At 39.3% G+C, this 18,538-nt stretch overlaps 1 protein-coding gene across 1 annotated transcript; it reads right to left on the minus strand.

Moving 5' to 3' along the window:
* Positions 1-11,192: 11,192 nt before the first annotated feature.
* On the minus strand, positions 11,193-13,666 carry LOC146477812 (neuropeptide FF receptor 2-like). The gene has a single exon (XM_085112925.1). It carries the CDS (start codon positions 13,610-13,612, stop codon positions 12,533-12,535), a length of 1,080 nt encoding a protein of 359 aa, XP_084969051.1. The 5' UTR covers positions 13,613-13,666; the 3' UTR covers positions 11,193-12,532.
* Positions 13,667-18,538: the final 4,872 nt, after the last annotated feature.

The raw sequence follows: 18,538 nt of genomic DNA on the forward strand, positions 1-18,538 counted from the left end.
TGCAACATCTATTTAGTACATCACTGGACATTTTAAAGTTCTAATTGGGGTGGAAGTGCGCTAAATAGGCCGTTCGAATTCGTGGCATTGTCAATTCGCTCTTTGTGACGTTACGGAGTTTCTTGTTTTCTTCCGTTGTGTAAAAGAAAATGGTTTATCGCGGACATATAGATGCACAGACGAAAGCGTAGTACTGATTGAAAAGTCTTTCGGACTTAAATTTCCTAAAGTGAACTGTTTGCTAAGTAGGCTCGAATTTTGCAGTGACGGTCTACACGGTCTACCATAGCGAATGACTTAAAAATAGATAACATATCATATTTCTTACAGAGTGATGGTAGACCGTGTTGTGATGGTAGACCGTCATAAAATGATACATAACACATGGAATGCTTTCACCCCTGACTGTATTTTATCGTTGGCCATTTATAACTATTTAGGATTGACTACAAATGACATTAGTGCAAGTGTTTTGGTTTTATTGTGATCTTGCAAAAGTCACGCATTCTCGACGTGACATAACCAAATAGTGTGACATTGTTTTCCCTCAGTCACAAAATAAAGCAAAGACTTGTGTTTAATACTTTGTGGCCTCATTCTCCCCTAGACAATTTTTTCTTTAGTATTTAGTACGGCCGCCTCCACTGTTTAGAACTAAATCTAATCGCTTATACATTGACCCGATAGTATTGTCAATAATTTCTCTTCGCACTACGAACGTGTAAGTTTCACCTGTCGTAATTGCAATGCAAACACGTCCTGAAAAATGTAACTAGCTTAAAGCAATTTGCTGAAATAAGCGTGTATCACAATGTATATTCACAAAGGTCTAATTTTCAAGACTCATTTCTAAGCAACTGGTTTTCCCCTTAAAACGGCACGCGATCACAATAGAACGTGTGTTTATGTCCCTAACAAGAACGTCAACAAACGCTTATCTCCGAAATCTAATGACGGTTTTGGCGCAACCTATGCACGTAAATAAACTTGTTTGACGTTAATGCTCAGTAAATAACTTTGAATCACGTCCTTACAGACCGCACAAGCAAAAATGGCCTTATATCACTTCTTTATTTCCAAACTTAGGCATGTTTTCTGACTTGCTAACTGAAAACAATGAAAATTGCGGCTATGACGTCATTCGAAAAATAACCCAAAATTACCTTTCTTCCTCTGCCATTTGTAATCCATGAAACATCCACCAATAAAACCCAATTTTGCCAAAACCCCTCACAAATAGCCAAACGTAGACCACTTCCCAAAGCGATCCATAAACTAACAGAATGCTCATACAGCGTCAAAGCGCTCAGACAATGCAGGTCAAAAGTGTTGGGACACTTAGCGAGATACTACTGAAATAATCTCCCCCCACCCCCTCCCCCCCAAGCAATGTTGAGATTTGACACTACAACACAGATTTCAACAAAAATACTGTTTATCTGCATCTTCCAACATTGTTTGGGGGGGAGGGGGGTGGTACGCTCCAATTGTGACCCCAAAAAGCCAACTTTACTTGGAATACATGATTATATTGGACAGGTGTCCCAACTACTTTTGACCTGCATTGTCTGAGTTAGGGGTGAACATCCAGGCCCTTTTCTCGGATGTGGAGGAACGTACAAATGATGTTGACCTAAATTTGGAAAATGCAACATCTATTTAGTACATCACTGGACATTTTAAAGTTCTAATTGGGGTGGAAGTGCGCTAAATAGGCCGTTCGAATTCGTGGCATTGTCAATTCGCTCTTTGTGACGTTACGGAGTTTCTTGTTTTCTTCCGTTGTGTAAAAGAAAATGGTTTATCGCGGACATATAGATGCACAGACGAAAGCGTAGTACTGATTGAAAAGTCTTTCGGACTTAAATTTCCTAAAGTGAACTGTTTGCTAAGTAGGCTCGAATTTTGCAGTGACGGTCTACACGGTCTACCATAGCGAATGACTTAAAAATAGATAACATATCATATTTCTTACAGAGTGATGGTAGACCGTGTTGTGATGGTAGACCGTCATAAAATGATACATAACACATGGAATGCTTTCACCCCTGACTGTATTTTATCGTTGGCCATTTATAACTATTTAGGATTGACTACAAATGACATTAGTGCAAGTGTTTTGGTTTTATTGTGATCTTGCAAAAGTCACGCATTCTCGACGTGACATAACCAAATAGTGTGACATTGTTTTCCCTCAGTCACAAAATAAAGCAAAGACTTGTGTTTAATACTTTGTGGCCTCATTCTCCCCTAGACAATTTTTTCTTTAGTATTTAGTACGGCCGCCTCCACTGTTTAGAACTAAATCTAATCGCTTATACATTGACCCGATAGTATTGTCAATAATTTCTCTTCGCACTACGAACGTGTAAGTTTCACCTGTCGTAATTGCAATGCAAACACGTCCTGAAAAATGTAACTAGCTTAAAGCAATTTGCTGAAATAAGCGTGTATCACAATGTATATTCACAAAGGTCTAATTTTCAAGACTCATTTCTAAGCAACTGGTTTTCCCCTTAAAACGGCACGCGATCACAATAGAACGTGTGTTTATGTCCCTAACAAGAACGTCAACAAACGCTTATCTCCGAAATCTAATGACGGTTTTGGCGCAACCTATGCACGTAAATAAACTTGTTTGACGTTAATGCTCAGTAAATAACTTTGAATCACGTCCTTACAGACCGCACAAGCAAAAATGGCCTTATATCACTTCTTTATTTCCAAACTTAGGCATGTTTTCTGACTTGCTAACTGAAAACAATGAAAATTGCGGCTATGACGTCATTCGAAAAATAACCCAAAATTACCTTTCTTCCTCTGCCATTTGTAATCCATGAAACATCCACCAATAAAACCCAATTTTGCCAAAACCCCTCACAAATAGCCAAACGTAGACCACTTCCCAAAGCGATCCATAAACTAACAGAATGCTCATACAGCGTCAAAGCGCTCAGACAATGCAGGTCAAAAGTGTTGGGACACTTAGCGAGATACTACTGAAATAATCTCCCCCCACCCCCTCCCCCCCAAGCAATGTTGAGATTTGACACTACAACACAGATTTCAACAAAAATACTGTTTATCTGCATCTTCCAACATTGTTTGGGGGGGAGGGGGGTGGTACGCTCCAATTGTGACCCCAAAAAGCCAACTTTACTTGGAATACATGATTATATTGGACAGGTGTCCCAACTACTTTTGACCTGCATTGTCTGAGTTAGGGGTGAACATCCAGGCCCTTTTCTCGGATGTGGAGGAACGTACAAATGATGTTGACCTAAATTTGGAAAATGCAACATCTATTTAGTACATCACTGGACATTTTAAAGTTCTAATTGGGGTGGAAGTGCGCTAAATAGGCCGTTCGAATTCGTGGCATTGTCAATTCGCTCTTTGTGACGTTACGGAGTTTCTTGTTTTCTTCCGTTGTGTAAAAGAAAATGGTTTATCGCGGACATATAGATGCACAGACGAAAGCGTAGTACTGATTGAAAAGTCTTTCGGACTTAAATTTCCTAAAGTGAACTGTTTGCTAAGTAGGCTCGAATTTTGCAGTGACGGTCTACACGGTCTACCATAGCGAATGACTTAAAAATAGATAACATATCATATTTCTTACAGAGTGATGGTAGACCGTGTTGTGATGGTAGACCGTCATAAAATGATACATAACACATGGAATGCTTTCACCCCTGACTGTATTTTATCGTTGGCCATTTATAACTATTTAGGATTGACTACAAATGACATTAGTGCAAGTGTTTTGGTTTTATTGTGATCTTGCAAAAGTCACGCATTCTCGACGTGACATAACCAAATAGTGTGACATTGTTTTCCCTCAGTCACAAAATAAAGCAAAGACTTGTGTTTAATACTTTGTGGCCTCATTCTCCCCTAGACAATTTTTTCTTTAGTATTTAGTACGGCCGCCTCCACTGTTTAGAACTAAATCTAATCGCTTATACATTGACCCGATAGTATTGTCAATAATTTCTCTTCGCACTACGAACGTGTAAGTTTCACCTGTCGTAATTGCAATGCAAACACGTCCTGAAAAATGTAACTAGCTTAAAGCAATTTGCTGAAATAAGCGTGTATCACAATGTATATTCACAAAGGTCTAATTTTCAAGACTCATTTCTAAGCAACTGGTTTTCCCCTTAAAACGGCACGCGATCACAATAGAACGTGTGTTTATGTCCCTAACAAGAACGTCAACAAACGCTTATCTCCGAAATCTAATGACGGTTTTGGCGCAACCTATGCACGTAAATAAACTTGTTTGACGTTAATGCTCAGTAAATAACTTTGAATCACGTCCTTACAGACCGCACAAGCAAAAATGGCCTTATATCACTTCTTTATTTCCAAACTTAGGCATGTTTTCTGACTTGCTAACTGAAAACAATGAAAATTGCGGCTATGACGTCATTCGAAAAATAACCCAAAATTACCTTTCTTCCTCTGCCATTTGTAATCCATGAAACATCCACCAATAAAACCCAATTTTGCCAAAACCCCTCACAAATAGCCAAACGTAGACCACTTCCCAAAGCGATCCATAAACTAACAGAATGCTCATACAGCGTCAAAGCGCTCAGACAATGCAGGTCAAAAGTGTTGGGACACTTAGCGAGATACTACTGAAATAATCTCCCCCCACCCCCTCCCCCCCAAGCAATGTTGAGATTTGACACTACAACACAGATTTCAACAAAAATACTGTTTATCTGCATCTTCCAACATTGTTTGGGGGGGAGGGGGGTGGTACGCTCCAATTGTGACCCCAAAAAGCCAACTTTACTTGGAATACATGATTATATTGGACAGGTGTCCCAACTACTTTTGACCTGCATTGTCTGAGTTAGGGGTGAACATCCAGGCCCTTTTCTCGGATGTGGAGGAACGTACAAATGATGTTGACCTAAATTTGGAAAATGCAACATCTATTTAGTACATCACTGGACATTTTAAAGTTCTAATTGGGGTGGAAGTGCGCTAAATAGGCCGTTCGAATTCGTGGCATTGTCAATTCGCTCTTTGTGACGTTACGGAGTTTCTTGTTTTCTTCCGTTGTGTAAAAGAAAATGGTTTATCGCGGACATATAGATGCACAGACGAAAGCGTAGTACTGATTGAAAAGTCTTTCGGACTTAAATTTCCTAAAGTGAACTGTTTGCTAAGTAGGCTCGAATTTTGCAGTGACGGTCTACACGGTCTACCATAGCGAATGACTTAAAAATAGATAACATATCATATTTCTTACAGAGTGATGGTAGACCGTGTTGTGATGGTAGACCGTCATAAAATGATACATAACACATGGAATGCTTTCACCCCTGACTGTATTTTATCGTTGGCCATTTATAACTATTTAGGATTGACTACAAATGACATTAGTGCAAGTGTTTTGGTTTTATTGTGATCTTGCAAAAGTCACGCATTCTCGACGTGACATAACCAAATAGTGTGACATTGTTTTCCCTCAGTCACAAAATAAAGCAAAGACTTGTGTTTAATACTTTGTGGCCTCATTCTCCCCTAGACAATTTTTTCTTTAGTATTTAGTACGGCCGCCTCCACTGTTTAGAACTAAATCTAATCGCTTATACATTGACCCGATAGTATTGTCAATAATTTCTCTTCGCACTACGAACGTGTAAGTTTCACCTGTCGTAATTGCAATGCAAACACGTCCTGAAAAATGTAACTAGCTTAAAGCAATTTGCTGAAATAAGCGTGTATCACAATGTATATTCACAAAGGTCTAATTTTCAAGACTCATTTCTAAGCAACTGGTTTTCCCCTTAAAACGGCACGCGATCACAATAGAACGTGTGTTTATGTCCCTAACAAGAACGTCAACAAACGCTTATCTCCGAAATCTAATGACGGTTTTGGCGCAACCTATGCACGTAAATAAACTTGTTTGACGTTAATGCTCAGTAAATAACTTTGAATCACGTCCTTACAGACCGCACAAGCAAAAATGGCCTTATATCACTTCTTTATTTCCAAACTTAGGCATGTTTTCTGACTTGCTAACTGAAAACAATGAAAATTGCGGCTATGACGTCATTCGAAAAATAACCCAAAATTACCTTTCTTCCTCTGCCATTTGTAATCCATGAAACATCCACCAATAAAACCCAATTTTGCCAAAACCCCTCACAAATAGCCAAACGTAGACCACTTCCCAAAGCGATCCATAAACTAACAGAATGCTCATACAGCGTCAAAGCGCTCAGACAATGCAGGTCAAAAGTGTTGGGACACTTAGCGAGATACTACTGAAATAATCTCCCCCCACCCCCTCCCCCCCAAGCAATGTTGAGATTTGACACTACAACACAGATTTCAACAAAAATACTGTTTATCTGCATCTTCCAACATTGTTTGGGGGGGGGGAGGGGGGTGGTACGCTCCAATTGTGACCCCAAAAAGCCAACTTTACTTGGAATACATGATTATATTGGACAGGTGTCCCAACTACTTTTGACCTGCATTGTCTGAGTTAGGGGTGAACATCCAGGCCCTTTTCTCGGATGTGGAGGAACGTACAAATGATGTTGACCTAAATTTGGAAAATGCAACATCTATTTAGTACATCACTGGACATTTTAAAGTTCTAATTGGGGTGGAAGTGCGCTAAATAGGCCGTTCGAATTCGTGGCATTGTCAATTCGCTCTTTGTGACGTTACGGAGTTTCTTGTTTTCTTCCGTTGTGTAAAAGAAAATGGTTTATCGCGGACATATAGATGCACAGACGAAAGCGTAGTACTGATTGAAAAGTCTTTCGGACTTAAATTTCCTAAAGTGAACTGTTTGCTAAGTAGGCTCGAATTTTGCAGTGACGGTCTACACGGTCTACCATAGCGAATGACTTAAAAATAGATAACATATCATATTTCTTACAGAGTGATGGTAGACCGTGTTGTGATGGTAGACCGTCATAAAATGATACATAACACATGGAATGCTTTCACCCCTGACTGTATTTTATCGTTGGCCATTTATAACTATTTAGGATTGACTACAAATGACATTAGTGCAAGTGTTTTGGTTTTATTGTGATCTTGCAAAAGTCACGCATTCTCGACGTGACATAACCAAATAGTGTGACATTGTTTTCCCTCAGTCACAAAATAAAGCAAAGACTTGTGTTTAATACTTTGTGGCCTCATTCTCCCCTAGACAATTTTTTCTTTAGTATTTAGTACGGCCGCCTCCACTGTTTAGAACTAAATCTAATCGCTTATACATTGACCCGATAGTATTGTCAATAATTTCTCTTCGCACTACGAACGTGTAAGTTTCACCTGTCGTAATTGCAATGCAAACACGTCCTGAAAAATGTAACTAGCTTAAAGCAATTTGCTGAAATAAGCGTGTATCACAATGTATATTCACAAAGGTCTAATTTTCAAGACTCATTTCTAAGCAACTGGTTTTCCCCTTAAAACGGCACGCGATCACAATAGAACGTGTGTTTATGTCCCTAACAAGAACGTCAACAAACGCTTATCTCCGAAATCTAATGACGGTTTTGGCGCAACCTATGCACGTAAATAAACTTGTTTGACGTTAATGCTCAGTAAATAACTTTGAATCACGTCCTTACAGACCGCACAAGCAAAAATGGCCTTATATCACTTCTTTATTTCCAAACTTAGGCATGTTTTCTGACTTGCTAACTGAAAACAATGAAAATTGCGGCTATGACGTCATTCGAAAAATAACCCAAAATTACCTTTCTTCCTCTGCCATTTGTAATCCATGAAACATCCACCAATAAAACCCAATTTTGCCAAAACCCCTCACAAATAGCCAAACGTAGACCACTTCCCAAAGCGATCCATAAACTAACAGAATGCTCATACAGCGTCAAAGCGCTCAGACAATGCAGGTCAAAAGTGTTGGGACACTTAGCGAGATACTACTGAAATAATCTCCCCCCACCCCCTCCCCCCCAAGCAATGTTGAGATTTGACACTACAACACAGATTTCAACAAAAATACTGTTTATCTGCATCTTCCAACATTGTTTGGGGGGGAGGGGGGTGGTACGCTCCAATTGTGACCCCAAAAAGCCAACTTTACTTGGAATACATGATTATTGGACAGGTGTCCCAACTACTTTTGACCTGCATTGTAGATCAAAACGTCTTAAAAAATTGCAAAATCTTTCATAGTAATTGTTTAAATGTTTTGGTGATCAGCGAAACATGAAATAAATAAAAATGCATGACGCTTTTCAGCAGGAGATTTGGTTGTTAACAGGTCAGCACGTGCGCGAAGAGGAAATTTCGTTGGTCTTAGACGGCGTGGATTTCCGTTTCGTAAACGGTCGTTGCTATATTTTTACGGTCGATGCCATTCCAACTAACGGTCGATGCCTTTTATAATGGTTGTTGCCAATGTTGCGCTTGAAGGATGATGGGAGAAAACGCAAAACGTGATATTTTGCTCCACGGAGCCATTCTTCCGGTGTACTGTGGGTAATATTATTGACAGGGAATTCTGGGGTTTAGAATCCACAATGGCGGACGAATGGTCCATGAAAGACCTTATAGACTGCTATTAGAGAAGTGAATCAGCATTTCGATTTTACGGATTACACGGTTATTGGTCCGGAAGAGTTGAAGTCTTTTTTTCTGGCGAAACTTCCTGAAGACTTCGATTAGCAAGTGCGAAACATAACAGGAAACCAAACGAACCACAAAGCATCTTTTGTCACGAAGGACATAACAAACGATACCTTGGTAAGCTGATTAAAAGAATTTGAAATAATCAACAACGTCAGTCTAAAGATTAAAACCAAGAAAAAACCAACAGCTAACCAACAGCTAGCTTTAAATTTATTTACTACAAATACGTGACTCGCTAAACCTCGCAAAGCTACGGCTGGGTGGAAAGCCCTCTTTACTGGTATTGTAGTATCAAATGAGGAGATTAAAAGGTTTCTGAACATGGCAATTATTTTGATGAGCATGGTGTTTTCGTAGTTCCACAGGTTAGTTTGAGGTTGCAATCTATTTCTGGCACGAGCAAATGAACAACGGGCGCGGCGTGCAGCGCTGTCGTGTTCGATGAATTTATTTTCCACGTCCACCGAACATTATTTTACGGCGGCCACTAAACGTGTAATTTTTTCAATGCAATCTTTCACAAAAAAAAGATTTCTGGAAGAAAGAGAAAAGATTCTGCAGAGATATTTCCATCCAATGAATATTGATGAACATTGCTATTGAAATTTGATCGGGCAATGAAAGCAAAACTTTCCCAATGTGACACTAGTCTGTCTACCAAACTGTTGCTGCCTAGCAACCTTCATATTGTCTGACGTCATTCATTCTTTGTTTTTCACTGTTGTGAAACACTGCGGACATCTTCAACGAAATATATATATACATAGATATATATCTGAGCTGATTTTCCAGAAGGTGGCTAAAAAATAGTAGGTCTTAGGGATGATTTCTAGTCGGGCAAGATGAAGTTATCGGGAATTTTTAACATAGCCAAAGACTTAGTTTATTTTCTTGTTGAAAACCGCTGTATGTGTTTCTCGTTCAAACTTTTTTGTCAACATCCGGGACTTCAACTTATATGGCCAGACATGAACACGAAATGGCAAGGATTTTCTCTTCAAAAAGCGTGAGTTTTGAAAAGCTATTCGATTATTTTTCGCCGTTATAACTGTAGCGTTGTTAGGCTAGTGATCGATTAGTCGAGAAGTGCGATTTTGGGTCGGATTTCCGGACTCAATGTCATTAATAATTTCGAGATATTCATCCGGAGTGATTCGCATTACGCCATGAATTTGGAATGAAGACAGAAAATCAATTTAAAACGCTGTCTTGCTCCGATTAAGCCGATTCTGTTGTAGAAAGCTAGACTTGAGCGCTTAAAGACCGGGTTTTAGGCCAGATTTAAGATGCGTTGGCGCCGTTAATCATTGACAAATGTCACACTTGTTTAGTCGGATCACAGGTCATGTTTCATTTCACTCAGATGTGAATGTCACATATAATTCCAAAGAAAAGCCCCTCTTTTCTCTTGCATAGTATTTCCTGACCTTACTTTCTTGTGATGAACCGTAACTGGAGTATTGTTAATGACTAGCAAATTCCTTCAGCTTAGAAAGTCTCAAAATGTGCTCAATTTCTGTAGCCACCTTTTTAAAAATCCGCTCAGATAGCTCAACGGTATAAGTCAAATGAGTCCAATGAGCTTGAAAAAATGAAAATATGGTGCATATGTTATAGCCCTGCTTGTCTAAATCACATTTTTTTTGTCAAGCAATGTAACTGATGTTAACAGACGGCCTTGAAGCCCGAACTTAGCCTGTCATTTCAGGATATGTTGTATCTAAGAAACCTGTTAGCCTTTGTTTTAATTATGGCACTCATTAAAGACATGATTTCTAGCCCAAAAATACAACTCTTGAAAGCACTGCTTCTTGTTCATTTGATTGCTACAGATCATTCTGAAGTGATTTATGATGCAAAGCAGAATTTCAATCCTTTTTGGGAAATTCGAGCCTATACCCTTGTGCCATCTGAGCTGATTTTTCAGAGGGTGGCTACAGAAATTCACCTTTTTGGTTAACTTTTTTTTAAAATATTTATTTATTTATTTATTTATTTATTTATTTATTTATTATTACTTTTTTTTAGCGTTTCCTATTGAATTTCACATCAGTAAGTAAATAGATTACAAGGATCATTAGCAAATATTTAAAAAATCTAAACACTCGGGAGTTTGGAGAATTCTCGAACATAACTGTCTCGAATTCTCCCAACCCCCGTCGTGTTTAGATGAGGCTATGTAAACATGGAAAAAGTCGCCTATTGCTTAAATCACCTCTGTATTAGTAACTTTGGGAATTTTCACCCCTACGTAGGATTATCACCTCTCTCTTAATAACCGGTTAGGGGGAGGGGGGAGGGGGGGGGGGGGGGCGATGGGTTATATCCTGAAGAGAAATGTCACCTCTCATAAGGCACCGTAGGAATTCCGACCCCTAAAAGAGGGTTATAAGTGACATAGCTACTATATTGGGGTACTTCGTCCCTCACCCCATTTCCCCATAGATATTATTGTTGAGTTGTTTAATTGACTAGTAAGAGCAATGGGTTCAAAAGCATTTTATTTGCTTTTAAAAAACAACGAAGATTATCCGGACATGAATGCCTTGTTTTAATATTTGATCCTTCTTCTTGAGACGATTGTAACGGTATTTAATATACAGGAGCACATTCGGTTCTGATTGTAAATAAGATACTCGTTCCTCCAGCGCACCGCCACGCATTGGTACGGCTTTCTCTGAGAGCTAACAATGGAACAGCTTTGCCAAATATTAATTTTTTTCATTTATGCTTAAACATGTTACAAAATGGAGCTTGAGATTGCTGCGATGCAGAGGTCATTCCTTTAACGTACCCACTATAAACAACAACATTTTTACTAATGATTATTTTAATTTTCACAAACAACTACCCTCCTCTTCAAACACCATAAACTCTTCACCTACTGATAGTAATTGGTACAGACTTGGGAACCCATTCACCTGGGATTTCACAAAACGGAAACTGCTGAAACTAAACAGAACCGCAACGCATCCCTGCGGAAGATCTAAACCTTTTTGCAGAAACGCCTTCAGCCGGTTTTTTTATGAGTCACACTCTGTAAGCTCTAACACAATTCCTGTCATGTCGATAACCTAATCTTTTTCAGCCGTCTTTACACTGGAAAGAGTAAAATGAAAATGGAAAAAATAAAATGAATAAAATGCATTTGCTAACTGTATTCACAATATAACCGGTCTGTTTGCCGCAGTTTAGCTATTACAGAAAGGCCATCATTTAGTACGATTTCACAGAGTTTTTGTCTGATATGCAGGTTTCCATACACTGGCCGGGACAGTATAAACTTCAGCAAATACAAGGTAATGAATATTTACATAATTAATGCGCCGTTTTAGGTTTCCAACAAGTTTCGTGCTGAAAAAAAACAAACAAACAAACAAACAAAGACAACAACTTAGTGTTGAAGATGAGCAGTCACGTTTAGTGTAGATATTAAATAAATGATACACAACGTGCTGATGAGTCCCTTTTATAACGCAACATATGAAGTCTTATCAGTCATCAGCAGGGCGAATCTCTCAACTGGCAGACTGTAAGTAGACGAACGTTTGAAGGCATTATGCAGGTGACGTGAAAGTCTTTGACATTGATCTTAACGGAATTGAAATCTTTCGTCTCTTCCATTTGCGGCCAGTTAATATAAGTTGTCCCTAATGTCATTTACAACTCCTCCGAAAACAGAATCAGCAAAGTCAGTTTTTTAGGTTAGGAAGTCTCCGTAATTGACATATTCTTTCTTTGTTATCATTTGCCCTCCTCCGCCTCAACCTCCTTTTGCTGCTACTGTGGGGGCATGCATGCACTTCTCCGGTTCTACTTCCTCGCCATCGTCTTCCCGTCCACATTTGTATTCTTGATCATTTTCTCCTTTCCTTCCGTCTCATACTTGCTCTTCCCCTTCCTCTTGTTCGTCTTCTTTTTCATCTCCTTGATCTTGTTCAATGACCCTCAGACAGATACGCTCAGACCCTGAGCTAGTAGCACGTTTCCTAAGACTGGTAATTCCTGTCGTCATTCGAAGACTACTAGTACCAGCTCGGGCAGTAATTATTTCTTTAAGACCGTTTCGGTAGTTCTTACTAAAAGAAAAACAGATACATGGGTTGATGGCACTCCACGAATACACCATGAAGAGTGAAACAAACGGAATCACGGTTTGAAATGCGCAGATAGGTGGATTCTGCCAATGCCACAAGAAAATTCTAAGAAAGATTAAGACAAACATTGGACTTATACATACAGCATAAGCTGTTAGTATGGCTACTGATAAACGGATAATGTGTGTATTCTTTTGATATGAACCGGATCGACCGCTTATGGACATACTTTTCCTTTGTTTGTGCCTCCATTTCAAAGTCCAAGCTATTGTGCAGTACAAGATGGCGAAGACACACATTGGTACCAGGTAGAAAGTAATGAATACTGCCGTGAGATATCTCTTGTGAATTTCCACATGATTAGCACCCCAGCGCTGCAAGCAATAATATGAATTTCCATCGGATATCAGTTTAAAAGTGTAAAAGTAAGGTGCATGAACAGCAATGGCTATAATCCAGGTACAAGAAATGCAGATAAAACGCACTTTGGACGAGATTAGTTTTATCTGCAACGGGAACACAACAGCTATGAACCTGTCTACTGAAATCAGCAGAAGGCTTTGGATGGAAACCATCAAAGAAACATCAGGGAGAAAGTAGCAAAGCTTGCATAAGATGTTCCCAAGCACCAAAGGGGTATCGACCATAAAGGCAGTGGAACCTGAAATAATACGTACAACATTCATCGGCATGATTGTCAAGGGAGTGAAGAGATCGGACACGGCCATGTTGAGAACATAATAATTAATCGACCTTCGCAGTTGCTTGTTTTTGCAGATGACAAAGATTATAAGGGCATTTCCGACCAGAGATACAAGGAGAATAGTGAAATAGCCCAGGACCATAAGTACCGTTTCTGTCATGGAGTCTGCGAAAATGCAACTTTCGTCGGTACTTTTGGGAGATCCACTCGTTGTAGATGAGTTGTTGAACGACGATGTCGAGCTCGAGTTTTCAGACATGATTGTGTGCTCTTAGAAGACGAGAGATCTGTTGGTTTCTTCTCTTGAATAATGCTGCTCAGTTATGTGTTACCAGTTGGTCGATACACAAGTGACTTTACTTTGTGCTGAGTATCGGAGTATATGGGCTACAAAAGTTGCCGTGGCGGTTTTCCTCAAGGTGAGAAATCGATATTGTCAATGTTTGGCTTAATCGTTTAATTAATTCTTCGTTTAACATATTGCTGTCAGAGGTTGAGTCTAAGCCTTCTCATAAGCTGTGGAGGAAGTTCGTAAGTTTGAGGATGGTCGGATTTTAAGTGTTAAATATATTGAAACGAGAGTTCTTTGATAATATTTAATGTTTTTTTTTTCTTGAATTGAAAGTGTTAAGTAAGTTTCATTACAAGGAATGAAATGTTGCCGGACAATTGTATTTTCTTCCGTTCCTCAACTGTAGTAATTTAACTCCTGCATGACGTGGAAGTGAAAAGCCTGCATATATTTTATATATATATTAAATTCCTTAAACTGAAACAAAAAGAATGGTTGAATTTTAAGTCTTGGGTTTTTGAATGAGAGTTCTTGGATAATATTTAATGTGTTTCTTGCATAAAAAGTAATAAATAAGTTTCATTATAAGGATCTAACATTGTGACAACTGTATAAATTGAACATTTGCGTAATGGGGAAGTGAAAGCTATATGCATATATTTGCTAAAATTACTTTTTTTGAAACACACTAACAATCACAGATATGTCCAGAAATGCAGGCAATGACGAAAATGGCGAATTTGACGATATTTCGTCAAAGGCCAAAATTCAGGCGAATAAGCTCAAGACAAGGGTACCAACAAAGTAGCGAATTCGACGAATATGTGGCAAGATTTCGTCAATGGCTGGCCTCCATGTGTTTAGCTAATTTGCATGCTCTTGGCACTTTGACAAAATTTTGCCAAATTTGTTATATTCGCCAAAATCGTCAAATCCACCAACATGGCAGGCTTCCATGTGTTTAGCTTATTTGCATTTATTTGGGAATTTGGCGAAATTTTGCCAAATTCGTCACCGTTATGACTGTGGCAAGATTTCGTCAAAATTGCCAAATTCGCCATTGCCTGCATCTCTGGACATAAGTGAGCTAAGAGTCCTTTGGGAACAGAGGAAGTTCCTCTTTTTGTATAAAATTAGCGATAAGGTCATTTTGCCGATTTAAAAGTTTTTACAATATAGCCAGTCTTATATTAATGTCTTATTAATGCTGACAGTTTCGATGACTGTCAGCCATCTTTATCAAAACTTGAAAAGCATGAAAAGTGTCAGAAGCCTTAATAGCAAATGTTACCACCGGTCAAACATTTGGTGGCAACAGCTCAAAAATCAATTCGGCCCATATTCTCAAGTTAGGTAGACCTCAATGTGAAACAAATCACTGCATAGTTTGTTTAGCTAAATATCGATTCATTTTCGAGAAAATCGATAAAAATCAAATTCTGTGAAAATGCCGCTTCTTGAGCTTGTATTTTGGGGCGATTTAGGAAGCTTCGCGTAACGAATTAAGAGCCGTCCTCTGTAAATATCGACTATCGTCGTTTGGACGAGAAAAAATGAAATCCCTCAAACTTTCTCAGAAGAATGGTTTATATAAGTGATTCACATAAATATAACTTTCAGCTCAGTTCGATTCGTATTTTAGCTGTAGTGCGACCATCTTGGTTTTACCGCTCTGAGAGGGCTTTCAGCGGCCATTTTAGGCCACACTTTTAAGAATTTGCCTAACGAAGAAAGCGTCACAAATCCGAACAAAATCTCATTATTCGAAACAAGCAAATGTTTGTTGTTGTGTTGAGAAGCTTTTATGGGAATTTGATCGAAATCTGATTTTTTTACAAAATTTTTAATTTCTTCCCTATTGAACTACTCTTCAAGTGCCAAAAAAATGGCCGAGTTTAAAGGAAAATATCGCTAAAGATACATCAGTTGGCGTCCTAAAACAGCATCCCGGTTAAAGAGCAATGTCTCATCTGTAAGAATATGCAATAAAATTTTTGGGCAGTTAAAAAGAGAAAATTATAGAAGAAGAAGTTTTAACTGTGCTTTTGTCAACAAACACCGCCTTCGTAATTAGCATAACAACATGAAAATAACGATTTACTAAGAAAATAATGATAAATTCCACTTACCTCGTGAAATATCGAGAACTGGATATTTCAAAATATATCAAATTATAGTTTCAGTCGGATACAGCCGCATTTTCGATGATTTGTTGTGCGAAATTACTGTAATACACCGCCGCCCGTAAACGCGGCACTGAATTGAATTCTTCAAAGTCCGTCAGGACAACCATCAGCCGAAAAAATTGCCTTTCGCCCCATAAGCTGCCGTGTGCAAGGTGTCAAATATTTCTTTGTTATCCTTAATGACCAAAAATTCTTTCAGCAACCATTTAAATCCTGCTTTGAACTGGAGATTCTCGTCAAGAAATCGTTTATGTTCCGTTGACCTTCCGCCGTGATTAAACAATGAGATTGCGTTACAGAAACGCGCGCACATCCAGACGGGCTGGGGTGGGGGTGGGGAGGAAATAAAAATGGAACAGCTCCTAAATAAATAAAAAAAGGGCCATTCAAGATTACTGTCAAATCTATTTTATGCATTTCGGGTACTAAATAGGAAACTAATGTCCCGGCTTACATAGAATTCCAATAAAAAGCGACTTACTTACTTGTTTATTTTTTTTTGCCTGTTTGTGTTTTGGAACGTTGTCATAGCCACCATTACGAGGACTTGGAGCCAGAAAAACTACTAAATCTGAACATCGTTGGAAATGCTATCAAATGTTACGAAGGGCAACCGACTGACAAATAGGGCACAACAGCTAATAGTAAGTGGCATTTATTGAGGGTGGCAAAGGGTTTTTTTTTTGCGACGTGTGATGGCGCATAAATAAGCAGCGTGACAGGTGATGGAACCCGTGCGTGATGCGGGACTGACATCAGTGTCTGTTAATTTCCCTATTTGAACCTAAAATAAAATCCCAGCGTAACTGGTTACGTATTCCCCTCTTACGAAAACGTACGCGTGCCAACATGTACTAGCTGGTTGGTTAGCTGGAAAATATATTCTTTTGACTGAACTTGACTTGTCAACCCACGATCGCCCTTTAATTTCTTTGACTTGTGTGGCGCCCAATCTACAGGGGTTGAACACTTTTTTCTTGCTGCAACGCCAACGGATTCCATATAATTCTCTGTGCTGAAGACAAATGCTGATTTTTAGGTTGTCTTCAGTTGCATCAAAGAGAACTGAAGACGTAATGAAAATGATGATGATGATGATGATGATGATGAAGATGATGATGATGATGCCTGACTATCAATGATGATAATAAGGGAATAACTCCCTTTTTCCCCTTTAAAGTTGAACGATCAGTCCCATCACAATATCACATTAAACCTTCGTTTCTCAACACATGTACCCCTACGTACGTTATAGCGATCATGCATTCGAAAATGTTGCCCGCGCGATATTTTCCAAAAAGTGAAATTTTTGGTTTATACTTTGCACAAGTGTACGTCCCCAGCTTCAAAATCCATTGAATACAAAAATAATAAAAAAAATTAAATGAATGCATTAGTACAAATTGTATACACTTTATAGGCGTCAATGAAATTCGCACTTTCCCACGGTCTCCTAGCACGTGATTAATATATGCCTCAGACCAAATTTCATAAGGAGGAAAATTTGGTAAGGAAGAATTTATGAGATTCAAATACGTGTTTTTCAAAACCATTAGTTTAGAGAGTACGATCTAATGGGACAGTTTGCTCCTTACTAAGTTACACGCTTTTCACTCCGCAAATGCTTCTATTGTTAGCGTCTTCGTGTGAAAAGGTGTAATGAAGTGTAATTGCAGGTGATAACTTGTGATCTGAAATGGCATGTAAACCAGGTTGCGAATTTCGTGGGGGAGTTCAAAAAAATGTATTCGCTTCAAGGAATGAATACTTATGATTTGTACTTTGGTGTTTCTTAAGAGAAAACTGCTAAAATAAATATCAAAATACTCATACTATACCTGCCCTTGCTACGAGCAATTGTGCCTCGGTTTTTAAAGATGCGTCCCAAACGTGCAGTGCTTTTAAATGGACGCTCACGTCCCCTCGGCAGTCACTCAGTAGGACACACTGCACATTTTCATCGTTTTGGGTACTGGATCCGCAGATACCTCCAACATAGACGAGTAGCCACAGGTGGCCATGACCAGGAATTCTTCACGGACCAATTAAAAGTGCGCCTACTAAGGGCCTGTTCACATGGAGGTGGGGGACCCCGGGAAGGTGAGGTACCCCGCCTCGGTGGGGTTACCAATCTCTCCATACAATCTCTCTTTATTTCTTGATCGCGTTCACATATGAAGTGGGGTACCTCACCGAGGCGGGTTGCCCGGTCAGCCGAGGCGGGTACCCCCTTAGCTGGGGTGAGTTTTCTCCATGTGAATGCTGGAGGTGGGGTGGGGTGATGTTCATCCGGGCAATTGTCTCTGAATTCAGCGCAAGCGTGGCGAGCTTTTTCGCAGATATCACCTTCAAAACATCGACAACAATGCCATTGAAGAAAGTTCTGAAGGAGTTGAAGGTGCATTTGTCGAGTCTGATAACCAAGCTGATCTAACGGTCTCGGATGAAGGTGAAGTCGTGCCCGTAGAACAACGAAACGAAAAGTGTCTTCCATCCGCCATCTTTGTTGATATATGTACTTAGCGACCACGCGATAGCTTTTTTAAACCTCACCCCAGCGCCCCGGGGTTGCATGTGAAGGCCTGTTTTTTTCTGACCCCGGGTAGAT

The sequence above is a fragment of the Pavona decussata genome, unplaced genomic scaffold (assembly GCF_977016875.1).
Source record: "Pavona decussata unplaced genomic scaffold, jaPavDecu1.1 SCAFFOLD_68, whole genome shotgun sequence".
Classification (NCBI taxonomy): Eukaryota; Metazoa; Cnidaria; class Anthozoa; order Scleractinia; family Agariciidae; genus Pavona; species Pavona decussata.